We start from the raw sequence: 26,841 nt of genomic DNA on the forward strand, positions 1-26,841 counted from the left end.
GTTGCTGATTGCTACATGTACCTGAGAAGCAAATTGTGACTTTGGTCATTACCTGACACATTAAGCTGTCCATGTACATCTGTTCAATTGACTGTGTGATCTGAGAGATGCTTTCCTTTAGATCTTCAAATAAAAAAAGTACAAGCAAATTAAAAGGGTGGTTGGGTGAGATATCTAAAGTCAACCTTAGATATCTGGTTCTAATGAAGATCATCAACCTGAAATGTTAACTCTGTCTGACCTGCTGAGCATTTCCAGCATTTTCTGTTGTTATTTCAGGTTTCCAGCATCTGAAGTATTTCGTTCTGATATCGGGTTACCATGCAAGTACACTAGTCCTTTCGGGCGAGTCACAGAGATTTCTGCTTGGGTCTCAGTCTGATTACCTGCAATATCTCGCTCAACCTCCGCCCTCCAACGCTGAAGGCAGCTCTCGAAGAATTTCAGCTCTTCTGCCGTGATGTGTCGGGGTGCAGGGTGTGCGGGCATTTCCATGGGAGGCCTGGTCTGGGTGAAAGGCTTGTGCACAGTTGCACGTTGTGGTTGGGGTGTGCTCGGGGGACTTGAGGTTTCAGGGGCCTCGGCAATCGGCGATTCTGAAGGGCTTAAGAGAAAATGAACTACCGTCATGAGCATATATGTGTTAACAGGCTTAATGCTACTAAATTCAGTTCTGGATGGGTGCAGATGCAACAACGCTCAAGAAGCTTGGCACTATCCAGGAGAAAGCAGGTTGCTGAATTGGCAACCCTCAACCCGACAGAATTACCTGATTTGCATCGCTGAGGCCACGTTAGTGTTAGGGTGAGGTCTCGTTGCCGGCGTTGGTTGTGTGCCCACAATGTCCTGAGTGGGGGGCACACATGATGGTTTAGTCTTGGTAAACTCCCAGACATACTGTAGCATGTCTGCCAAGGGGTAACGTTCAGGGCCAGATCCATAATTCATATACCTAAAATAGAGGACAAAAATAGGAAAAATATCAATTCCTTTACATAGAATTAACTGGCCATTTGATCCAGCTGGTCCATGATACTGTTATACTCCACACGAACTATCTCACACCGTACCTTCATCTTACCCTATTAACATAACTTTCAATCCCTTTTTCCTTACTTTTCTAGCTTCCCCTTGAATGCATCTATGCTATTTGCCTCAACTACTCCCTGGGGTTGCAATTTTCACATTCCAACCACTACCTTTGATAAAGAAATTTATCCTAAATTCTGTATTAGATTTATTAGTGACTTTTGCATATTTATGACCCCCCCCCCGTTTCGGATTACCTCACGTGAAAATATTTCTCCACATCTATTGTCACAAACCCTTCCATAATTTTAACCCTCACTTCTGGTATTATTACTGATCTATTACCAAGACACTGGCAAAGAACATAAGAGAAAAAGGTATTTTTCTCTAAAATGATAAATGCCGAGTTTTGCTTTGCATCCTACAGCTTTTCAATAATGCTAATTTTAAGAAGGACATCAAGGCATTAAAGAGGATAGAAAGAAGTTTTACTAGAAAGGAAATAGAGATGAGGGGCTTCAATTATGTGCAGAGGTTAGAGAAGCTGGTATTGTTCTCTTTCGAGCAGAGAATGTTAAGGGCAGAGTTAATAGAGATGTTCAAAATTATGAAGGGTTTTGACAGAGCAAATAAGGTCAAATTGTTTCTGCTGGCAGGAGGGTCAGTAAACAGAGAACACAGATTGACGATAATTGGCAAAACAAGCAGGGAAGATATTGTTTAAAACGCAAATTGTTACGGAACATGAATGCACTACCTAAAAGGGCGTTGGAAACAGATTCAAAAGTAACTTTCAAAAAGGTAATGAAATGAATATATCCGTGAGGGGCAGAGAATTGACTGTCATAAAAAGGTAACTGGATGCATAATAGAGAAGGGAAAAAAATGCTGGACTAAAGAACATTGGAGTGGAACAAATTGCATAATCACTTTCAAAGATCCACCACAGACATGATGGGTTGAATGGCCTCATTCTTTGCTTTGAGATTCTGCAGTTAAAACACTAGAAGACTGAACATATAAATTCTCTTGTCCAAGGCAAGGTGAACCTTCCCAGATTGCTCAGACTCTCTATTAGACACACAATATTTTCAGTGATTTCTCAGTTCATGCATGCTGCACATTGGTGTCGTTTATCATCGTGTCATTTCAAAAAGAGAAGTGCAGAACGTTTTTAGGATCGTGTAGAGGAAGTCTGAGCAGCGGAATGGAAAAGATCCTCCTGATTATTTGCATAAAGCGTGCTCTCAATCCCAGACAGGTTAACTCCCAAATAAAATATCCTCTGCTCCGTCCCAATAGTTTAAAAACTGCTGTACACATGTTCAATGCCTAAGTTGATATTTCAACAGTATACCAACTGTCTTAACTGAGGTCTAAACCACCTTTTGTTTCTCTAACTTCTCACATCATTGATCCCTTCTGCATCTATCATTTAATCAGCTTATATCCTCTACCTGATCACAAACCATTCATTCTCTCCTCAACCCTTGGTCAGACTCTGTGCTTCCTTAACAGCATCTGGTTCTTACAAGCTGAAATGTTAAATCATACTTTGCTGTTACCATAAGCTGCATGACCTGCTGAGTATTTCCAGCACTGTCTCGAATTTCCAGCTTCTGCAGTACTTTGCTCTTATTAAACCTGAGCATGTTGGTTAATACCACCATTAAAGTAATTTGAGAGGCATATTGACTGAAAGCGTGAAATGTCCATACTCCAGCATTAGCAGCTGTAACTTCTAGCTTGATCAGCTTTCATCCTAACCGCACTTCAATTCCTCACTCCAACCACTGCCAAGGTCTGATCAAGTATCCCTGGCCTGTTGGCCTAAGCAAAGAGCCTGTCTCTTTCTCCTTTCAGATGTCAATGGGTTGGTTATATATATCCCAACATTTTCTGTTCTTATTCCAGACTCTGGGCAAAATTTGCAACTTAGCATGGGTGGTAGGGGAGGGGAGGTAATTTGCTGGGACAGTTGGAACTTCAATGCAGAGAACGATAGATTATTGTTTATCAATGGTATTAAGGGGTATGGAGTTAAGGATGAAAAATGGAGCCGAGTTGGAGATTAACCACAGTCTAACAGAATGGCACAATAGGCCAGCTCCTGTAATTGTATATCCTAAGCCAAGCTAACTTAGCATGGTCCCATCATACTGGTGCTCATGCTATTGTGGTACAGTTGCCTCCCTAATCACTGAACGAAAGAGACAGCAGACAGGAACTTAACGCAAACAAATTCACCTGTCAGCAACGAAAATTAAATCCCCATTTGTGCCAAGAGTTGTAACCAATGGATGTTGGGTTGGGTTAGGAAGGATATCAAGGTCTTTGAGAGGGTACGGAAGAGATTTACTAGAATGGTGCCAGGGAAGAGGGACTTCGGTAATGTGGAGACACTGGGGTTGTTCTCCTTAGAGTAGAGGAAATTAAGAGGAGATTTGATAGAGGTGTTTAAAATGATGAATGGTTTTGAAAAAGTAAATCAGGAGATACTTTCACAAGGGTGAGTAGCCTGAGAAAATAGATTTAAAGTGAATTGCAAAAGAATCAGGGGCGAAATGGGGAAACAAAGTTTTATTTTTAAAACAGCGAGATGTTGTGATCTGGAATGCAATGCCTGAATGGGCGGTTGAAACAGATTCAATAGTAATGAAAAAAATATTAGATAAATACTTGAAGGGGAAAACATTACAAATAGCAAGGGAGTGGAATTAATTTGATAAATCTCCCAAAGAGCCAGCACAGACACAATGAACTAAATAGCTTCCTTCTACACTGCATCATTCTATGGTGATAGTCATTTGGTAGCACAGAATTGCTGAAAAAAGAAACATGCCAAAGCTTTTAAGTCTTGCACTCATCAGGACACTTCGCAAGAATATCAATATAAGGGGAAAACAACAATTTATACTGTATGAGAAGAGACTGCTGATTGGTTGGTAAGTGACATTGCCATGCACCAGTGATGGTGACTGACAGTTAACTGCCAAGCATTGTTTGAAATTTAAACCAGGCAGCTTGATCCTGATTGGTCAAGGCATTGCCCTGAGGAATAAGTCAGTGAATGGCTGTCATTTTGTTTAGCTGAAACGGACATAATGTGTGTATACGTTCTTTCTGTCTGCAAAGAACAGGGCCCTGTGTATTAATACATGTAGCTTCCAGCACACACAAATGTACCACACTGCGAGCCTGACTGACCATCTTAAATTGGTTGTCAGCGAAATTCTTAGCACACTGAGGATTATTTAGCAAATGTTGTCCAATCGCGGAATTACATCTAATGTTGGACACTGTGTTTTGAGTTTTGCAGGCACAGTTTGTTGGGTACTGTCTGTACCCTGCTCATTGCGAACAGAAGCTGGGACATGCTGTTCGATACGATCTGCCAGTCTTTGGGACATACAGCCGACATACCTAGCATCAGCCAACATACCTAGCATCAGACTTGATGCTGAAATAGGGTGTATCAAAGGCACCCTGCAGGATAATGGCAACCCTGATCAGATCATTTCGCGCTGTATATCACACAAACTCATGAATGGGCCTAAGGCCGTCATTTTTGGCCCTGATAAAGTGCCCAGCCTACCTCAGATTACCCTGGAAGTGCAGGGTATCTCAAAAAATTTGAGGAATAGGTGATGCTAGTTGTTTCACGCTGCTACTATGCAGTAGCAACGCAAGTGATATTCGTCTCTAACAGGATGCTGCCGTCAAGCCAAAAGACGTTCTGCCTATCACACAAATGAGTAATGTGGTATATGAATTTCAGTGCCAGTGTGATGCTAGATATGTTGGCTGTATGTCCCAAAAACTGGCAGATCGTATCAAGAGCACGTCCCAGCTGCTGTTCGCAAAGGGCAGGGTACAGACTGTACCCAACCAGCCCGTGCCTGCAAAACTCAAAACACAGTGTCCAACATTAGATGTAATTCTACGATTAGACAACATTTGCTAAGTAATCCTCAGTGTGGTAAGAATTACGCTGACAACCAATCTAAGATTGCCAGTCAAGGTTCACAGTGTGGCGCATTTGTGTGTACTGGAAGCTACATATATTAATACATAGGACCTTGTTCTTTGCAGACAGGAAAAACATGTACACACATTACGCCTGTTCCAGCTGAACCAAATAAGTGACAGCCATTTGCTGACACATTCCTTAAGGCAATGCCTTGACCAATCAGGGTCAAGTTGCCTGGTTTAAATTGCAAACAATGCTTGGCAGTTAACTGTCAGTCACCATTACTGGTGCATTCTCCACAGCTAAACCACTTGCCATACAATCAGCACTCTCTTCACATGCTGTATAAATTGTTGTGTTCCCTTATATTGATATTCTTGAAGTGTCTTGATAAGTGCAAGACAAAAAGCTTAGGCATGTCTCTTTTTTCAGCAATACTCTATGATAATATGAAATCATTTCACTTCAGACCATTACTACTGTAAGTCAAAGAACTTTTTCATCCCATTAGTCGATGCTGATACAAGCTCGGGTCTGAGTGGTGAACGCAACTACATCACTTTCTGCCTGATTGAGTGGCAGAGAGAAGTCAGTACCTCTCCAGTCGCTGCTGTAGGACAGTTGACTGATCTTTCAGCCTCTTCACCTCCTCCCTTCTGCTGCGTGTAAGTTCCTTGTTCTTGTGTAGATACCTGTGCATACATAACCAAGAGGTGATTACTGTACAATTAAGACCGGATTTACAGTGTCAAATGGCTAACTCTTGAATAAGTGAAAGACAGCCACCAGCTGTATGCAGCTCATCTTTCTTTCACCTGTAGGATGTGTGCATTACTGGCCTTTCACAACATAAGGATGTTCCAAAGCGCTTCAGAGACAATGGATTACTAATGAAGGTCACTGTTGTAATGAAGTAAAACATAGGAGCCAATTGATACAACAAGGTTTCACACAAATAGCAAGGAAGTAATAGCCAGGTAAACCGTATGAGTGATGTTGGTTGATGGATAAAAATTGGCCAGGATACTGGGAGAATGATCCTGCTCTTTTTAAAAAAAAAGTGGCATGAGATCTTTAAGTCCATCTGAGAGTCCAGATGGGCTTCAGTTTAATGTGTCACCTGAAATACAGGGCAGTATTTCCTCAGCACAGCATTGCATGCCAGCCTGGATTACACACACACTTCTGGGGACAGCCTTAAGCTCACAACCTTCTGGCTCAGGGTTCAAGAGAGAAAAATTAAAACAATTTAAAATGTGTCCACTGGATTCACACTTTGAAGTAACCTTCAATTTCCTCAATAGTGTGAAGGTCTCACCTCATCGCCAAGGGTACAAGTAACAGCAACAAGAGGATACATAATTCAACCTCACATCTGTTCACTTTTCAGACAAGAAAGTTGAGTTTAGTAGATCTAGATAAAACCCAAGAACAAATGTGAAATTGGGAAACAAATTCAGATCTTCATTAGCCCGTCAACATTTGGGATTTAACATGTGGCCATTTTAATGCAAGTTCTGTTAATGCAATGCACAATGTCCAAACACAGTGGCCTGGAGTGAGGAGAGACTCGCTATGGTGAACCATTCCAAAGTTAAGCCTTACAAGAATCCAGTTTACCCAGGAGGACCTCAGACCACCTGTGCTAGCCAATTCCAAAGACTACAATTAAATCTCCTAACTGCACTAAACAACCACCCTACCTTTTGCAACGTTTCCCACATTCCAGAAGCAACAACAGTTCTAAAAGTAAAATTATTTCATTGGCAGCAAAGCGCATTGGCATTTCCCGAGGTTGTGAAAGGCACTATATAAATTCAAGTCTTTGCTTCCATATATCTGCAGTTGTAAGTCGATCTACAACATCAGACAATTGACCCTATACAGAAGATCCTCTTAAGAGATTTGCAAGTTATCCAAACTACGTTTAAAATTTCGTTGATTCCCTATAACATATTTTCGATTGCCCACCAGATTGACTCACCTGTCCATATAAATGATGTGAGGAAATTCCAGTTTCTTGTGAATTTTTTCTGGTCTACCCAGAGACTGATTAAACTCAAATCTAGAGAGTTCAAAAGTCAATACGGGAGGTAGTTTTGTAAACCAGTTCTAGAAAAGAAATGGGCAGAATTAAATATATGAGAGAGTTTAAAGTTCACCACTCATTGCCAACTTCATACACAGTGAGATAGGAAGTACTTCAGTAATTCACAGATTCAGCTGGAAGCTAAGAAAAAAAACAACTTGCATATTGATAATGTTCCTCATCATATCTTTTTAACTTGACTCTAGTAACTCTTATACAGGTAAATCTGCAACCACAAACAGTAGTGTGATGCATGATCAGTTATTGGCCTAGAAATTCAGGCATTGATTTGTGGGTGCGTGGGGAGGGGGAAGGCGGAGGCAAGGTACAATCCCTGCACCCTCTCATCCCAAATATTGGGCCCCAGACCTCAATTCTATGAAGACAAGGTTTGGCATAATAACAGAAGCGTTGGTGTATTCCGGATCTTGCCTTTCAGGTATCATTAAGGAATCTTTGATGCAGATTTCCTAAGTTGGTTAGGGGTCTCTCTTTTCTTCCCAGCTAGGTGAGGTGGAGATACAGGGACAAGTCCAGTTAAAATTTGGAGGAATATACACATGAGCTGCTGGCCGTTTCTCATCCTCAGCACACAACATTAAGACAGCTCACCTCTTGGCCAGATGTGACTGACTGATCTGAGTGCAGTGTCTCTATCTCCCCAACCACCATGGCTCCTTCCAGGCACTCATGGAGATCGTTGAAACCATTAACCTGCAGAGGGTACTGTCCGAATGTTTCAATGTTAGAGAACATTTTGCCTGTAACAGTAGCAGAGAAAGATAAAGAATCTCAGCTTGTTTCACATGATGCACCTATTTACAACGGCATGACGCAGCCCAATATTCAGGAACAATCTGTTCACATTTTGTCAGGAATACAGCGAGTGTTTTCATTCACATCAGATGTAACTAGCATTAAGAACAAAGTGAAAAGGTTATAAATGAGCGCTCGTTGGAAACTTGATCAGTCAACTTTCTGCTGTCTGGAGGATTTAGATCTTAGATAATATGATGAGCTTCCTGTATAGAGTCAAAAGTATGGTAGTATAGTGGGTACATTATTGTACTAATGATATAGAGACACAAGTTCAAATACCACCATGGCAGTTGTAGGAATCTAAACTCAGTTAATTAAATAAATCTAAAATAAAAAGTGACCATGTAGATTGTTGTAACTGACAATCTGGTTCACTAATGTCCTTTGGGGAAGGAAATCTACCATCTTTACCTGGTCTGGTCTTTAGGTGACTCCAGGCCGACAGCAACGTGGTTAACTCTTAACTACCTTCTGAAATGGTCTAGCAAGCCAGCCAGCTGAATTCAAGAAGGTGGCTCTTCTCCAACTTCCCGAGGGCAATTAGGGACAGGCAATCAATACTGGCCTTGCCAATGATGCTCACATCCCACGACGAATAATAAAAAAAATTCATCAGCCCATCAGGGATGAATTGATAATCAATCTCCCAACAGTCAAAAGACAAGTTGCCAACCCGTCCCCCTAATTATGAGCAATTTCTAGCGATATGGCAGAAATAATAAGCACAAATAATCTTAGATGAGTTAACGAAGCTGTGTTGACAAATCACAGCATGAGTTTTGTACCGTCATGAATGCCTTCAGCCAAGAACGTTCCATAGAAGAGTTCCACCATTGGATTTTGCGACTTTTTGTGTGAATTTCTGCAGCATATCAAAGACAATGAACATTTTAATTACATCTGTCAGCTTCCTTTTAATAGTTAATTGAGATGAAAGACAAAATAAATATATGAAGTACCACATAGTAAACTTGTTAGAAAAATTGAAACCCGTGGGATTGAAGAGGCAGGGACAGCAGGGCTACATAATTGGCTAAGAGGCAAAGAGTAGGCGTGGATGGTTGATTTTCCAGACTGGAGCTAAATTAATAGTGCCATTCCCCAGGGCAGTGTTGGTGATAGCATTGGGGAAACAGGTTTAAAGGAATTACTACCCAATACTATGGAGGAGCTGAACAAAGATCAGTGGAGGTACAAATCATGCAGCCAGAGGAAATTTGCATCACTTTTTCCAATAACTTGAAATTATTACAAGAGCGTGATAATGATAATGCCTGTTTTTGTATTTCTAAAGTATCAAATATAATTGCTAGTTGATGAAGAACATGATGTCTGCTGCGGGAAACGATGCTCCCTATGGAGTTCCTTCAGATGGAATTGCCCTTCAAGTACAGTGAGCTGAACTTACTTCATGTTTGCTACCATCTGGAATGCATCCTCCAACCAGTCCAGGAGTTTGTGGGTAAACTCACTCACATCCTGGTTAAAAAGAAAGAGAACAATGCAGACAGCATTAAGAGGCTTGTTCAAATAAATCCAGCTCTTAAATAACAACAGAAAATGCTGGAAAAAGAGTCGTACGGACTCGAAATGTTGACTCTGTTTCTCTCTCACAGATGCTGCCAGGCGTGCTGAGTTTTTCCAGCATTTGCTGTTTTATTTCAGATTTCCAGCATCCACAGTATTTTGCTTTTATGATAAATACAGCTCTTAATCTGGTCTCGTTGTTCCCAATTTCAGATTCGCTAACCCTACAGTTTTCACCTTTAACATATATCTAAGGTAGGACCTTGGGTTAACGTCTCATCTGAAGGTTGATACCTCCAAAAACGCAGCATTCCCTGCGCTAAAATGCTAGCCTAGGTTATGTGCTCAAACCCTGGCACGAGGTTCAAACTGAACTTTTTAAACCCGTAGAAGTAATGCCCACAAAGTAATGCCAACAGACTCGAGCTGACAAGGGTCTAGATCTAAGAGTCCACTTACAGTCCTAGAACCAACTTCCCAATGTCTGGTATTGGTTGAGAGGAAGTTAACACAGGCTCTTAATTTGCAACAGAACAGCATGAAGAAAGGGACGGGACCTCCAACCAAAGAGAGACCATCTTCTACAATACTGCATTTTTGTATTTGTTTATGTTATGTAGTGAAACACCTAGTATTGTTTCAGAGGTTTGAGTGCAATCAAACTGGCCAAGCAAATGCAAAAATCTTTCAAAGTTCACTCAGGAAATCCTTCCATAAGGTGAAATGGATCTGAAATCATTCCCTATAGTTTCAGTTTTGCTGTGCCTATCAGTGTGGCTGTAATAGATGAAGTTACTTGAAATATTTGAAATGCAAAGAAACAAATATGCAATAAATGGAACAAAATGTATGGTAAAAATGTGAAATATTAAGTATATTCTACATCAGTTGAGTGACCTACATTCATTTGCCATTCTATCAGAAATTAAGTCAGGCCAGAGTTAAAAATTACACTATAATGTCTATAATATCAGCATATGAAACAGAAAGATGGGTTAATGTATATAAGATTCTGAGGGAGCTTGACAGGGTAGATGCTAAAAGGGTGTCTCCTCTTGTGGGGGAATCTAGAACTAGGGGGCACAGTTAAAAACAAGGGGCCTCCAATTTAAGGTAGAGATGAGGAGGTTTTTTTCTTCTCTCAGATGGTGGCTAGTGTTTGAAATTCTCTTCCCCAGCAAGCTATGGAGGCTGGGTCACTGAGTATATTCAAGGCTGACTTAGACAGATTTTTGACTTACAAGAGCATCAAGGGTTATGGTTTGGTGGGGGAGGGGGAGGGTGTGGCAGGCAGGAAAGTGGAATTAAAGCCACAATCAGGTCAGGCAGGATCCTATTGAATGGCAGAGCAGGCTCAAGGTGCCGAATGGCCTAGTCCTGCTCCCATTTCTTATGATCTTATTTAACACTCATCAGAAATTCTTGCAACGCTGCAACTAAACCCTTAACTTATGATTCTCTTCCACATGTTGACCAACCTATAGCATAATTCTAGAATTTTTCACTGCTTTAAGCATTTAAGGCTTTATGTTTAGGGTCATGAGGACTCGAAACGTCAACTCTTTTCTTCTCCGCCGATGCTGCCAGACCTGCTGGGTTTTTCCAGGTAATTCTGTTTTTGTTTATGTTTAAATCCCTCAGTCAAGTTGCACACCTCTATTGATTGTTAGAATTTCTATACTAGCTTGGGTGTAGTGAGTGATTCTCAGACCCACCTGCTGTGCTTCGCTTGATCTAAATGCGTCCTTAAGGAGATCTACTGCATTTGATGGATCAATGTATTTCCGCTTGGAGGCAACCATCAAGGCAAACAGGCAGCGCAGTTCTTGCATAAATGCCAAGTTTCGTTGCTCCTGTTCAATGAATAGCACAATAAGAAGTTGCAAATGACAATTAATATATTCAATGCTACTGGTTGATGCCAGTGATTATGCACCGCACATGCTTCCTCCCATCTTATTTCACCTCACCCTATCGGCATAACCTTCTAATCCTTTCTCGCTCATGTGTTTATCTAGCTTCCCCTTAAATACATCTATGCTATCTGCCTCCATTTCAGAATTCTCACCACTCTCTAGAGTTTTCCCAAATCTTCTATTAGACTTATTAATGATATCTTACATTTATGACCCCCAAAATTGGTCCACTCGACAATTTGCAATGTTTACCCTATTGAAATGAACCCTTCCTAATTTGAAAAGCCTCTATTTGGTCACCTCTCAGCCTGCCTGGTCTTTTCTGATAGTTATAAAATTTCAATTCTGGGGTCATCCTTGTAAATCTTTTTTTTTCACACCTTTGGGCCATTTCAGAGATGAACTTACAGCGTGACTTCTGCAGTTTTCATGTGGATTTTCTGGCACTGTGTAGTTCAGCACTAGTCGGCGAAATTCAGGTAGTTGGAATAAGGACTAAAATGAAAATATACAAAAGAGTTAAAGCACTATGCAAACTCAACTGAACCTGAAACTGTTCTCTGCAAATTCCAAACAGCCTCTACCCAAAGGTGCAGAACAGAAATTAGCTTCTGTCACACAGAATCCAACTGGACTTGTTCCACAGCTTACAGACACATCATTGCCCCATCAGTTAATCACGAAATAATCCTCATGATATTTTCACTGCTCAAAATTTTACTAACGATTCCCACAGAATAAACAAAGGAGCAATGACACTTGGCAGCATTTCCATCACAGTCTGATGAGTTAATAAGTCTTTGGAGAAAAACCGAGGATATAAAGTAATACCTTAATTTCACTGCTTGCTATTGTTATCACTAGTTCTAGTGAAAGCACACCTGTAACAACATGGGAATTGCGCAGTGAAAAAAAGACCAAGGTTCATCTAGTTCGCCTTCTACAACCCTGATCATTGCATGATAATGGACTAATTAGAGCTATTAGCCTGGGCACTAGGAGAAATCCCTACCTCCTCTTTGAAATAGTGCCATGGGATCTTTTACACCCACCCATAAAGGCAGATGGGACCTCATTTCAACTTCTCATCCAAAAGACCACGCTACCCATTCAGCCACGGCTGACACAAGCCATCCAGGAACAGCTGGAATAATGCTGACAATGGCACAGCCTTGGGGAGAGCTATGCCACTCTCAGCTTTGGGTTATGCAGCAGTAAATACATACCATCACTGAATTATCAACAAAGGGAGGTAGGTACTTGCAAACTCAAAAGTCATTGCTTGAAATGTTTTAGCTTTGGGGAAAACAAGCATTATGTGCTATTGCTCCTGCCGTACTATCTTAATGTCAAAAACGAGAACCATTGCTCATCATCCCTGATCATGTTAATTCACTGAGTTGAGCTTATAGCTGGTGGTTGAGCAGGTAAACACAGGGCGTGTTGTGTGACTTTAAGTCACACAGGCCAGTAATGTCCCAGGTTCAGTCGCTAGTCCATTCTGAATTAGGCAATCTGTGCTTCTGTGCCTGTGCTACGAATGATCTCAGTATCCCTTGGAGTGAGGCCTTATGCTCACAGATCTACTGCAACTCCCAGTCCAATGACATTCCCAAAATTCTTATCCAGTGTTTCAGATCTCCGTCCATGGCCTTGCCCCTCCCTATGTCTGTAATATCCTTCAGCTCTTCGACTCTCAAGGAACTCGGAGTTCCTCCAAATCTGGACAATTGCACATCCCCTACCATCATCGCTCAACCATTGGCACCTGTTACTTTTGTTGCTTAGGTCCTAAGCTCTGGAATTCCCTCCCTAAAGCTCCCTGCCTCTCTTCACTCCTCCTTTAATACCCAAATCATTAACCAAGGTTTTGGTCACCTGTCCCAAGATTAGCTTGGCTCAGTGTCAGTCTATTAATGCCCCTATTGTTAGCTGTATTTTAATTGCATTGAATTAATATGAAGGGCTTTAATTGGGGTTTCACTTGAGCACATATAAAGAAACACTTATTGAAACTCTAGTATCATTGATCTAGGAAGTATATGCTTGTAATGTTTCACTCTATAAATAAATGCAAGGCTGAGCGAGGGTTGGCTCCAGTACTATCCTTCACCAACTGGCATTCCAGATTAAAGCATCTGTAAAGTGGTTTGGGAAATTTTACAACATTAAACGTAATCTTGAAATGTGTGTTGTAATATGCAGGGTTCCTGTTTCTGATTGCTATCCAGTGCCTTGTACAGGACATGCTCATGCATATACATTAGGTAATGACAAAAATCAAAGTTGGTTTTGATGTTCCCCAGCAGACAGATAACCCATTGGCTATCATTGTATAGATTCAATGGTCATGTAGGAGAAATGGCTCAGGGGCCATCACTATCTGTAGAACTGCATCCATTCAAGAGAAGGTAGGTTTGGGGAGAAAAGCCGCGGGAGGATTAAAAAACACAGGAGAGACAAAGGATGCAGCCAGAAACTAAGTGAGGGCAGGAGGGAGATCCAGACTAATTCCAAATTGAAGAGCAGAGTTGAGAGGGCACCAAACAATTATGGTGGAGGAGGGGTGAAGAGGCATATGGGTGATTTTTTTTCCCCATCTCAGCAAACCTTCACATCTTGTGTCCAGCTGCCCATTCTTCCCTCCAAACCCCCACTCAATTATTGCACCTAGTTAAAGGCGCACTTAATTTATAACAATTAATGTAGGATTTTGTCACAACAGGATGGAAAAAAACTCTCTCCACAAAAGGGGATAAGGTTGATGACAAATCCTTTCAAAGATGTATTCCTCATACCATTTACTGAAAAATTAAATTCTCTTGACTTTTAAACCACTGCATTTTTAAATGGGGATGTGATTGTACCTACAGATCTCAGCTGACCCTTTTTCACCTGGTTATCTCTTACTAAGATCAGACTGTTAGCTCATCTGTTCTGATAAACAACACAAGATAGCAAGTCTGCCTCAGCACATTAACAGCCATCTGATACCAACCTACCAACGATAACCAACGTGAATTACATGCTCAATGCCAAGTTAAAACTTACGTTAGATGTCTAGATGTCTTAATTCTGCAGCCAGTTTGGCTGGAGCTCAGGGAATGAACCATAACAAGGATTAGATTCCCAGTGAAAAAGCCATTTAAATGAACTCTCCCTATGCTACACTGCCATCCTATTAGTCGACTTGAGCAGAAGGTACCATAAAACCCAGAACGTGCACTGGCAATGGTGTGGATCTTCTTCTTAAAAAATCTGGTGCTTCCATTTGTGCACATCTGTAAAAATGTATTCATACAGTATTGCTCCTAAAGGGTTCAGTCAGAGAATCTAGTCAACACTTCACACTCCCACCAGTACGTGGGTATGATTTTCCGTGGGGCTATTGACACAAAAGTTGACCAAAAGAGCTCAGGTCAGACTATGGCAGAATGCTACTGGACCAAAGAACAAACTTTGAAAATAATGAGAAAAAGGACAGAATAGGATGTGACCCTTTTCAAAGGATAGAGAAGTTTCTCCTCAATTCCTTATTGGATTTACTGGACAATCTTAATATTCATGGCCTCTAGGTTCAGACTTGCTCACAAGTGGAAACATTTTTTTCACATATGCTCAATTGGACCTCTTCATAATCTTAAAGGCCTCTATCAGGTCACCCCTCAATAGATGGGGAAACCCCCATGGACAATGTTCCCAAAAAGGAATAATGCGGATTCTAGGGAAAAGCTAAGTAAAAGTGTGGCCAATTTACGGATAAACTTTGGGAAATTCCTCTCCAACTCCATAAGGCGATCAAGCAAACGCAAAGAGGGCCTGGTTATTCATAGCCCATCACGATGTGAACTGAACTAACCAACATTCACCCAGGTGGGCCAACAGGGAGCACTCCATTCCCCCCAGCCCACCCCACCCCAAGTTTCATTGTGTACATAAAATAATGCAGTCTGATGTCAAACTAGATCAAAACCAGTTTTCGCGAGATGCAGAGAAAACCTTGATTCTCAAAGATCAGATCAAAAATTCTAATCCATACACAAATTCACAAAATAAAGTACAAAAGGGAATTAGCAGAGATGCAGAATTTCTTCTCTAATCCTCTCCACCCCTCTTGTCCCACCAGCCACTTATCCCCACGTTTCCGATCATGTGGGTTAGGAGAAGCACCCCATGCATCGCACCTCTTCCTTTCCAACCTCCTTGAAGAGACATGGCATAGCTGGTAGCACTCTTGCCTCAAACCCAGAACCTTGTGACCCCAAGTCCGCTGCTAGGATTTCAGCACAAATGTCAAAGCTGACGCTCCAGTGCAGTGTTGAGGGAGTGCTGCACTGTTGGACCCAAGCCCGAACCGAAGCCACAACTGCCCTTTCAGCTGGATGTAAGAGATCCTATGGCACTATTTTAAAGAAGAGTAGAAGAGTTATCCCCTATGTCCTGGCTAATATTTATCCCTCAATCAACATCACAAAAACAGATTACCTGGTATTTATCACAATTTCTGTTTGTGGGAGCTTGCTGTTTGCAAATTGGCTGCCACGTTTTCTACATTACAACAGTGGCTACACTTCCAAAGTACTTCATTGCCTGTAAAACGCTTTGGTACATCCAGTGGCTGTGAAAAGCACTATAGAAATGCAAGTCTTTTTCTTTTTCTCTCTTCGACAAAGGTACCTAAATATCTCTTAATGTAGATTGGTGTCAAATTTAGTTTCATAATTGCTTCTGTGAAGCGCATTGAGATGTTTTACCACATTAAAAGGTGCTTTACAAATGCAAGTTATTATTTTTGTACTGTAATCGATGAAGATAGCCATGAGGCAGAAGAATAATAGATATTCACACAGGCTCATGTTCTCCTGAGTACTCTGCCTCATTACCTGTATTACTGCACTGAACCAGCAGGTGTTTCCAACATTCTTGAGTCCCACCGGCCATTTATCCTCACGTTTCCGATCATGTGGGTTGGGAGAATCACCCCATACTTCGCATCTTTTCCTTTTCAACCCAGCTTTACTCTCACCTGCATTCGCGTCACCCGCTCTGTAACACAAGAGCCAATTCTAGCACTTTCAAACCAAGAGGCCCAAAAATTCGTAGGAAGACATGCAATTAAATTTACTTCACGTCATGCTGAGACAAAAAATATATAGTTTTCTTTATGCATAAAAGGTGGCTCCTTCAAAGTACATTTACCAAATAAACAAACAATAAACTAAAAAGAGGAAACAGTGGGATGAACAGACTGGGGTTTACAATCTTGTAGTAATTATGGTATAATTTAGTGTGTAATGGACCTTTAAGAATAATACCTGTTAGGCAAGATGACATGATCTGTAGTAACCAATAGGAGGGTAGTGCGGGCTACCTCAGTAGTCAATGTAGAGATAGAGTTGGAGTGGAAAGCACACCTGTAGTTGCTGCTGAGTATATTGTAAATAAACTTAATGTCTCCACCCAAGATCAACTGCAGATCAACTCTATCACTAATAGTACAACTCGACCACCCTACAACAAATTTATTATTCTGAGGAGAGCCGGAACAAAGGCCAGGTGTCTCCTGCAAGGAATTATCAGTTGGAAAGCTCTAGATAAGACCCTGTTTCCCGGGGAGATCAGACTTGAAATAGGCAGAGACTTGAAAATCAGACATGGGATACAAAACAAGGTCAGGGCGAGGATGGGTCGAGATTGGGAAAAAGGAAACAAGACACAAGCATTTATTTCCCCCTAATCAGTTCACATTATGTGAGCTTCGCTACCTGGACCAGCATTTAATGCCCATCCTTAATTGCCCTTGACAACTGAGTGACTTGCTCAGCCACTTCCGAGGGCAGTTAAGAGTTGACCATATTACTGTGGGTCTGGAGTTATATATGGACCAGACCAAGTTAGTGTGATAGATTTTCTTCCCTAAAGGACATGAGTGAAACAGATGGCGTTTAACAATAATCCATAAGTTTCATGGCCACAATTACTACTTTTTTTAAAAAATTCGATTTATTTAACTAATTGAATTTAAATTCTCCAGCTCCTCAGGGTACTGAACTCAAGTTGTCTAGATCATTAGTTCAAAACATAGCCACAATGCAACCATCCCCACAGGGGTCCACGCTTTCACACTGGGATATTGTTCCCTCCCCCATCAACAAAAGACACGTTGGGTTAAGCTTTATAGAAAAAAGCCTATTGGATGGTCAAAGCCAAACACCAAGCCCAGGGCTGTAAATAAACAAAACCACATTGCACAAATTCCAGAAGCTGAAATGGAACTTGGCAGTGAGCCAAACTTTCAAGGCTCATCCCAGATTCCTGAACAGTACTGATTATTGCGATTTGTAACAAAAAAAAAGGGAAAATAAGAGGGCCCATTCAATCCTCAAATCCAATAATATGGAGCACTGTACTGGTTAGTGTCCTGATTCTCCGTCGCAGTTTCAGCCTCGTTCTGTAACTTCTCGCTTTCTCTCAAGCTCAGTGCAATCGCCTTCTGGAGGTCTGCCTTCTCATCGCTAGTGAGGTCAATGACACCTGGAAACAAAATGACCATTGGTTGGGATTTATGGATCGGAAATCGAGCTGAAGTAATGACATTCAAGCTGCTGTACATAGTTTTAAGATGATCTTTTATAGTGTTTAATTTGCAGTATGGGTAGGTAGATGGGTTTTTTTTTGGATCAGCATTCTCACTGATGACGTGACCGAAACAAGTCACAGACTCGGTGATGGTAATGGCCACTGGACACGGTGTGCTGCAGTATTTGTCGGCGCACAATGCAGCCTTTCCCTCCCCTGACCAGCTCCTTCCCTCAACACAACCTCCCCACCTCACCCAAACCAACTGACCCGACAGTGAAGTGAGGTCAACATCAGGCTCGAAGTACTCACTCCCATGGGACTGGTTGCCTGTGGCTCCGCTGGACTCATTATCTGGTTCACTGGTTGTTGCTCTGTAACCCGGTTCCCTGGCACTTTCATCAGTGAGGAAGCTCACTGCCTGATTTATGTCCCTGTTGCTGACCTGTGAGTTAAGAGGATAGACAATAATCACATTAAAATATTATAACAATGATTCAGCATGCTCATCAATGCTATTTAAAAAAGAAATAGAACTTCTTGATACACATTTTTATGTAGGGGGAATGGAATATTTGAATACTGACCTCTGAACACATCAGGGAGGGGAAGTTGCCTTAGAGAGCAGCTGACTAATTAAATACACTGTGCCTCTCTGCCTCTCTCCTCCTTTGAGACACACCTTAAAACCTACCTCTCTGACCAAGATTTTGGTCACTTGTTCTAATTTCATATGGGGTACAGGGTTAAATTTTATTTCCGATTACACTCCCGTGAAGCACCTTGGAATGTTTTACCAATATTGAAGGTGCTATACAAATGCAGGTTGTTATACTGCGTGCTAGAAACATCCTTGCCCCGTGTTTGATACATGGTGCTGTTATTTGCTGATCTGAGCAGGGCATGAGTGGGAACTAAACAATTGCTCCAGCGCCCAGGACTAAAGCAAGAACAATCTTTCATTTCTAGTGTCTTTCACAACCTCAGCACGTCCCAAAGCGCATTGCAGTCAAGGAAGTACTTCTGAAGTGTCGTCATTGCTGTAGTAGAAAGGTTATGGCACAGAAAGGGGCCATTCAGCCCATCAGGTCTACGCCAGCTGAAAAAGAAAAAACTAGCTGCCCATTCTAATCTCACCTTCCAGCACCTGGTCCGTAGCCTTGCAAGTTACAGCACTTCAGGTGCAGATCCAGGTGCCTTTTCAATGAGCTGAGGGTTTCTGCCTCCACCACCAAACCAGACCGTGACTTCCAGATACCCATCACCCTCATGTCCCCTCTTATCCTAGCAATCACCTTAAATCTGTTGTAAATGCTCAAGAGGGGGAGGAAAAACATCCTAATTCTGATTGTTATTCAGTGGACACTGAGTGAGGGTCGAATGGAGCTGAAACATCTACAGTCCTCTTATCCTCACTGCCTTGACTCACCACATAAAGAATAGCCAGTGGATAAGTGATCAGGCAGCTGCACTAAGAAACCTTGCGCTTGAGAAGAAGAGAAGAGAAGATGGGTGAAAACACTGGTTGACAAGCATTAATGGCCCCACCAGTACGGGGAAACTGAGTCATCAGCAATGCACCTTCGATTGTCCACTGTGCTGAGCTCCGTAATGTGAAAGCATCAAAGGGGGGTGGGGGCAAGTCATCCCAGATTGTAAGCCATACCACTTCACAGGTGGTTTCAGAGTGCCACTTCCAGAAGTTTGAGGGGGTCGATTGCAATTCACATTAGTCAGAAGGGAGGATTTGTTGAATTGGGTAGCAAGTCACTGATCAAACGTGTGCATCTGGTGATAGGAAACAACATGGATAAGTGAAGACAAAAACAGAAACAGAATTACCTGGAAAAACTCAGCAGGTCTGGCAGCATCGGCGGAGAAGAACAAAGTTGACGTTTCGAGTCCTCATGACCCTTCAACAGTTCTCTCGCGCTCAATGGAACCAAAAAACAAATTAACTGATCATTCCTCCCAGTGCTGTTTGTGGGATCTTGCTTTGTGCAAAAAAAAATGGTTGCCACATGTACTACTACAGGCACTGCATTTCAAAACAATATATTGTCCATGAAAGGTTTTTGAAATTTTGAAGAGGTGTTTAAGGTGCCCTGCAAAATAAGTCTTTTCCTCCGCCGATTCACTTAATAAAATGGGCGGCTGCAGTTTCCAGCTTCTGCCACAAGAGGCCACAAGTGAGTTACGTAAATGCTATAGCAAGTCTTTGCAGAAAGAGTAAGGCTCTTCCGTTACTGGAGAGAGAGAGTGTGGCCATGCTGTTTCAGAGGGCACACCACATCATCCATGCCATTAACCATCTTGCGCTTGGCATGCTCAGCGTGGGTAACCACACTTCCGAATGCACTCTCTGCAGAAATCTTCAGCACGTTTGGTTATAAATCAGATGGAAGATCCACTTTATAAATGTCAAAATGAGCAGCAGCTATTTTGGTGATGCCACCACAGCATTGTATGGTGGCACTCGGTTCTGCCTTTGCCAAGTCTGTTGCCTCCGTTACCTCTAGCAGACTATAATTCCGTCACAAACATGCAAAACTACATTAAATTGGCAGCATAGAAACAAGCCATTTGGCCTAACTGGTCCATGCCAGTGTTTATGATCCACATAAACGTCCGCCTGGCATACTTCATCTCACCCTTTCTCCCTCAGGTACTTATCCAGCTTCCTCCTAAATGCACAGAACTACTTCCAGTGGCCAAAAATGGGTTCCTTCTTGTTTAGGGGGTGGTGGTGGAAATGTTCTAGGATGGCGCTAAAGCCATGGTCAGCAGCGCTGATGTCCTCTTAAGTTTACTCCCCTCTTCTAGGCTCATGCCCACCCAGGATGCATGGGCAGGAACAATTATCAATACCGACAGCAAGAAAATGCATCTCCCTACAAAAAGCTCTTTGTACTTCAAAAAATGTGAATTACACACTTGTTATACACGTCAGACTGAGTAATGTACTAGAACCAGGAAAATATCAGAGTGGCTTCTCGAGGCCTGGATAAGTGATCTCCGTCCAGAGGCCAGCAGCACAGCAAGGTTCTGCTCTTTTGGATGCAGCCTGAAGTGTCGGGTGAGAGAGAGGTTGAATGGAGTCCCAATCAGATATTTGGGAGCCCAACACCTATTGTTTCAGCTTTACTGACATTTAATCAGTTGGAAATTATGACTAAACGACCTTTCAACATTGGACAGTGGGCAGGATAACAGTGGTAGAAATGATGATGAACCAGAAACTTAACATTGTCTTATCTGGAACCAGATCAAAACTATGCTAATGGATGATATCATCAAGAGGGAGCATGCACGTCACCAACTAACCTCGGCGGTGGGGAAGTTACTAGAAAGAATTCCGAGGGACAGAATATATCTGCACTTGGAGAGACATGGATTAATCAGGGATAATCAGCATGGATTTGTTAAGGGAAGGTCAGTCATGTTTGACAAATCCGATTGAATTTTGAGAAGGTAACCACGGTGGGGGGGGGAGGGGGGGGAGTTCAGGAGCGGGCACGTGCGGGCGCACCTCCGATCGGCGCCCCGCTGCCATTTTATGTGGGCGGGCCAATTAAGGCCAGCCCAGCATGACGTCCGCCAGGAAGCGCTATGTGCTCCCTATGCGGGCGGGGGGGATTCTCTAAGCATGTGCGTGGAGGAGCGAACTCATATCCCTGAGGCTAAGTGCTGCCTCAGGGAGATCGGCGCCAAATTCAAAAATGTTAAAAGCAGAAAAATAAAATTTCCCTGACATGTCCCCTCATATGACACTGTCACATGAGTTGGGACACGTCCATCACTTTTAGTTGAACTTTCATTAAATTTTTAAAACCCTACATGGAACCTGATCCCGCCCGTGGATGAGGTTTGATGCTTTCTCTGAAGCCCGCCAGGGCTCCCGGTCTGCCCGCCAGCGTTAAGGTTGGATGGGCAGGTCCTTTAACTATTGCAATTACTTTTTTAATGGCCTCAATTGGCCGTTGACAGGTCGGTGGGCGCCCAGCTGATTCAGCTGCACCCCCGCCGACCTGAAAATGGAAATGACGCGGGGTGATGTCGGGAGTTCCGCCCAGCATCATTTTAGGCGTCGATGAACGGGCCCCACCCCCCACACACCAACCGGGAAATCCTGCCCCAGGAGTGTTGATGAGGGTAATGCATTTGATGAGGCCTACATGGACTTTAGCAAGGCTTTTGATAAGGGCCCTCATGGCAGACTGGTCAAGAAAGTAAGAGCTCATGGGATCTAAGGCAAAGTGGCACGTTGGATCCAAAATTGGCCGACAGGCAAGAAGCAGAGGGTGATGGTAGAGGGATGTTTCTGTGACTGGAAGTCTGTTTCCAGTGAGGTTCCGCAGGGCTCGGTGCTGGGGTCCTTGCTATTTGTGGTGTACATAAATGATTTGGACTTAAATGTCGGGGGTATGACGAAGAAGTTCCCGGATGACACGAAAATTGGTGGGGTGGTAAATAGTGAGGAGGATAGCTGTAATTTGCAGGAGGATATCAATGGACTGGTCAGTGGGCAGAGCTGTGGCAAATGGAGTTCAGCCTGGAAAAGTGTGAGGTAATGCACCTGGGGAGAGGTAACAAGGCAAGGGATTACACAATGAATGGTAGGGCCTTGGAAAGAACTGAAGATCAGAGGAACCTTGGTGTCCATATCAACAGATCCCTGAAGGTAGCAGGGCCGGTAGATAAAGTGGTTAAGAAGGCATATGGAATACTTGCCTTTATTAGCCGAGACATAGAATACAAGAGCAGGGAGTTATGCTGGAACTGTATAAAATGCTGGTTAGGCCACAACTGGATTACTGCGTGCAGTTCTGGTCACCACATTGTGGGAAGGATGTGATTGCACTGGAGAGGGTGCAGAGGAGATTTACCAGGATGCTGCCTGGGCTGGAGGGTCTGAGCTATGAGGAAAGATTGGATAGGCTGGGGTTGTTTTCCTTGGAGCAGCGAAGGTTGAGAGGGGACCTAATAGAGGTGCACAAGGTTATGAGGAGCATAGATAGGATGGATAGGAAGGCATTTTTTCCATTAGTGGAGGGGTCAATAACCAGGGGGCATAAATTTAAGGTAAGAGGTAGAAGGCTAAGAGGGGAGACGAGGAGAAATGTTTTCACCCAGAGGGTGGTGGAGTCTGGAACTCACTGCCTGAAAGGGTGGTTGAGTCAGAAACTCTCGTAACATTTAAGAAGTATTTAGGTATTCACTTGCATTGCCATAGCCTCCAGGGCTATGGGCCAAGCGCTGGAAAATGGGATTAGTGTAGTCAAATTTTTGTTGACCAACATGGACATGATGGGCCGAATGGCTTTCTTCTGTGCTGTAAATGTCTATGAGTCTATAACATTTTCTATCATGCCTTAAATGTCCCAAGGTGCATCGAAGGGGCATATGAATCAAATCTGTCACTAAGCCACCATAGGAGATATTAAGAGAAGTGATCAAAAACTTGGTCAAGGAATGATACCTGATTAATTTGTTGACACACTTGTGTCAGGAAAATATAATAATTCTCTCAATGTTATTGGAATTTATTATAAAATAGTGGTAGCTGTGTCTGTGTGTGAGAGCCTTAATTGGATTAAAGACAACTGGTCTGAAGGCTTTGATGTAAACATGGGGTAAGTTTAGAATGTAAGATGTAAAAGGACATTTGCATTTTTAAATAAACCCAACTAGATTGTTTTCAAAGGAGGAGTCACCAAACGTGTCACCTAGGCAGGTGAAGTTTAGAAACAGTATGTTTATTTTTCCCCAAAGATTACTAATAAAACTTAGTACTATGAGGGATTTTTATTATCAGAAAGGTAAAGTCCAAAGACATAGTGAAACAATGGGAATTTGCATTCAAAGGGGAAAATATGTATAAAGGAGAGAAGGCTGTGTGTAAGGGTAGGCATTTTTAAGATCTAACAAGTGTGAAAAGCCTTCAGCATCTATGCCTCAAGCTGCTGTTTTCAAAGAACTGAAGTTAAGAAAACTCACTTTGAATTCGACTGGTTCAGGGTATCGTGTCTCACTTTGCCTGGGTCTTTTAAAATGTGTGCGCCTTACTGTTGCCTTAACGAAAGTGTAACTGGGAGTCAGATTAAGTAGGGGATTTAGAAGTTATGGTAGTAGTAATTTGTAGATGTATGCATTTAAAATCATCTCTTATTAATAAATGTTTAATCTAGTTTTGTAAAATCCTATAAGACTTGGTGGTCTTATTACTACTGAATTCAAAATACGTATCTCAAAATTTATACAAACTGCAAAACAAGTCATGGCAATTGCTTCACGTGTCCCTTTGGGGTTTGAACAACTCAGCATTTACCATCAGCTATGCCATAACAACTGCCGAGACTAACACTTGAAGGAGGGTCGTTTTGAGGACGTACAGGGAGATGCGAAGTCCGAGGGACTGGACACAGGAAAGATTTTCCACATGAGGGAAAAGAATTTCAAATAGATTTAAAGTTTTGGCCCAAAGATGCAGGGTGATGTGAGAAAGAGCTTTTTTATTGCAGCAAGTGATAATGATCTGGAACTTGCTGCCCATGATGGTGGTGGCCATGGAGTAAATGAACAGTTCCACAAGGAAATTGGATGGATACTTGAGGGAAATAAACTTGCAGGGCTCTATAGGGACAGAGTGGGGGAATGGGGCTGACTAGATTCCGCTACAGGGAGCCAGAATGGACTCAATAGGCCAAATGGCCTCCTTCTGTGCCATTATGACTCCATGACATGATATAAAGAATCTGCTCAATGGCATCCAAAGAATTTTTAAAACATTCTGCGTCTACTGCCACCATTATTATCCGAACAGACTTTTCTATAAGGAGCTGTTCTGACAAGTAAGCAAGGTTGAACAGTACTTTACAAATCAAGATGACATTCTCCTATATAGAAACATAGAAACCAGGAGCAGGAGTAGGCCATTCAGCCCTTCGAGCCTGCTCTGCCATTCATTATGATCATGGCTGATCATTAAACTCAATAACCTGCTCCCGCTTTCTCCCCAACTATATTTCAACTAAAGCATGTTGGGAGAAGGGGGAGTTGCTGCTGATGCTGAATAGGTACTGAGCCTGTGCAACCGAACTGAATTACTGATCGAGGAACAGAAAGTACAGAACTAAGCCTGATCTCAAGATTTTTGCATCTAGGCACTAAGGTTAAGGTTCAGTTAACCTTCTCACTTCATAGGTGATACTTTCTTCACAATGACTGACACATAGGGTTGCGGAAGCTAAACTCACGTATCCATTAGGAAGCAGTTAGGTAGTGGGTTTGTTGAGGGGCGGAGGCTATAGCGTCTTTCAGGCTGGATGAGCTAAGATTGGTCAAATGTCTTCCTCGCCCCTATCTGCCACACAGTCCAGCTTGCATTTAAATCCATGAATCAGCGGCTACTAACCTGGAGTGCCTTCTGCAGCAGTCGATTGTCGTGAATCCCGGTGATTTCGCGCAGCTGGCTGATGATTAAGCAAATGTTCTGCGAACAAGAAGGAGAAAGATGAGAAGTGAAAGGGAGTAGAGATCATCATGTTGCTAGTGTTGTATAGATACTGAGCTCATGAAATTTGTAAAGTTACCGACCTGAAGCACTGATTGAGGATCAGAATGCCCAGAACTCAGCCTGATCACCTAAATACCATAATTTCAGTGAAACTTCTCACTTCGTTGATTCACAGAAGTGGCAGCACCAAAGGCAGGCATTGGGCAGAATTTTGCCGTCGGCGAGGAGGGGGCGGGGCCCGCACGCCGACGCGGGATGACCACGGGCGGAACCCCCGATGTCACCCCGCCCCATTTAAATTTTCAGGAGGGCGGACCCGCAGCAAAATCAGCTGTGCGCCCGCCGACCTGTCAATGGCCAATTGAGGCCATTGACAGGATCATTTATACAATTAAAGGACCTGCCCATCCAACCTTAAGGTTGGGGGGTCGGCCAGGAGCCCCGGTGGCAAATAGAGAAAACATGAAACCTCATCCAGCGGCGGGATGAGGTTTCATGCAAGGTTTCAAAAATTTTAATGAAGTTATTATGTAAATTATGAACATGTCCCATCTCATGTGACATTGTCACATGATGGGGGGGACATGTTAGGGAATTTTATTTTCTATTTTTAACATTTTTCAAAGTGGAAGCGATTTCCCTGAGGCTGCACTTAGCCTCAGGGAGATGTGCACTCTTTCGTGCGCATGCACAAAAAAGCGCATTCTCGCTTTTGGGGAATCCCACCCCCCCGGCCCGCACAGGGAGTGCATAGCGCTTCCCGCCGGGCGTCATGCTGGGTGGGCCTTAATTGGTCCGCCCACGTAAAATGGTGGCGGGGCCCACTTCTCCGGCGGGGATCGTCTCCCCGCCCACCAGAGATTGGGTCGGGCCCGCCCGCCCGACAGGCAGAAAACTCTGCCCCATTGTTCTGATGTCTGATCTGGCTCTTCAAATATCTTCAGCTATTGGTCTAAACTCACTTCCCTTTATTCTACATACTTTAAAACTAATTATCCAGTTACCTTCAGAATTGTGCAATTGGCTGTAACCCATTTCATTTTAAGAAAGAGAGAACTTGCATTTTCATAGCACCTTTCATGACTGCTGGTTGTCCCAAAGCGCCTTACAACCAATAAAATGCTTTTGAAGATATATTTTAGAAAACAGGGAGCTAATTCGTTCACAGCAAGTTCCCACAAACAACAATGTGATTGTGATCAGATAACGTTTTTAGATATTGGCTGAGGGATAAATATTGGTCAGGACACACGGGAAAACTCTCCTGCTGTTCATCGAAAGACTGCCATGGAATCTTTTGCGTCTACCAGAGTAGGCGGATAGCGTCTCGGTTTAACATCTCATGTGAAAGACAGCACTTCCAACAGAGGAGCACCTCCTCAGTACTGCTCGAGGG

At 42.7% G+C, this 26,841-nt stretch overlaps 1 protein-coding gene across 3 annotated transcripts in view; it reads right to left on the reverse strand.

The window, feature by feature from the left end:
- Positions 1-26,841, reverse strand: part of usp28 (ubiquitin specific peptidase 28) — a 64,702-nt gene that overhangs the window by 22,230 nt on the left and 15,631 nt on the right. For all 3 annotated transcript variants that reach the window (XM_078533012.1, XM_078533011.1, XM_078533010.1), the window contains exons 2-15: positions 25,344-25,421; positions 18,242-18,374; positions 17,761-17,884; positions 16,234-16,396; positions 11,759-11,845; positions 11,150-11,287; positions 9,316-9,386; positions 8,693-8,769; positions 7,701-7,849; positions 6,984-7,111; positions 5,596-5,691; positions 770-952; positions 387-604; positions 53-123 (exon numbers count right to left, since the gene is read on the reverse strand). In XM_078533012.1, the coding sequence (XP_078389138.1) occupies positions 53-123; positions 387-604; positions 770-952; positions 5,596-5,691; positions 6,984-7,111; positions 7,701-7,849; positions 8,693-8,769; positions 9,316-9,386; positions 11,150-11,287; positions 11,759-11,845; positions 16,234-16,396; positions 17,761-17,884; positions 18,242-18,374; positions 25,344-25,421 (1,716 nt within the window). The remainder of the gene's footprint in view (positions 1-52; positions 124-386; positions 605-769; positions 953-5,595; positions 5,692-6,983; positions 7,112-7,700; positions 7,850-8,692; positions 8,770-9,315; positions 9,387-11,149; positions 11,288-11,758; positions 11,846-16,233; positions 16,397-17,760; positions 17,885-18,241; positions 18,375-25,343; positions 25,422-26,841) is intronic.

This window comes from Cetorhinus maximus, chromosome 2 (genome assembly GCF_964194155.1).
Source record: "Cetorhinus maximus chromosome 2, sCetMax3.hap1.1, whole genome shotgun sequence".
In the NCBI taxonomy this organism is placed as follows: domain Eukaryota; kingdom Metazoa; phylum Chordata; class Chondrichthyes; order Lamniformes; family Cetorhinidae; genus Cetorhinus; species Cetorhinus maximus.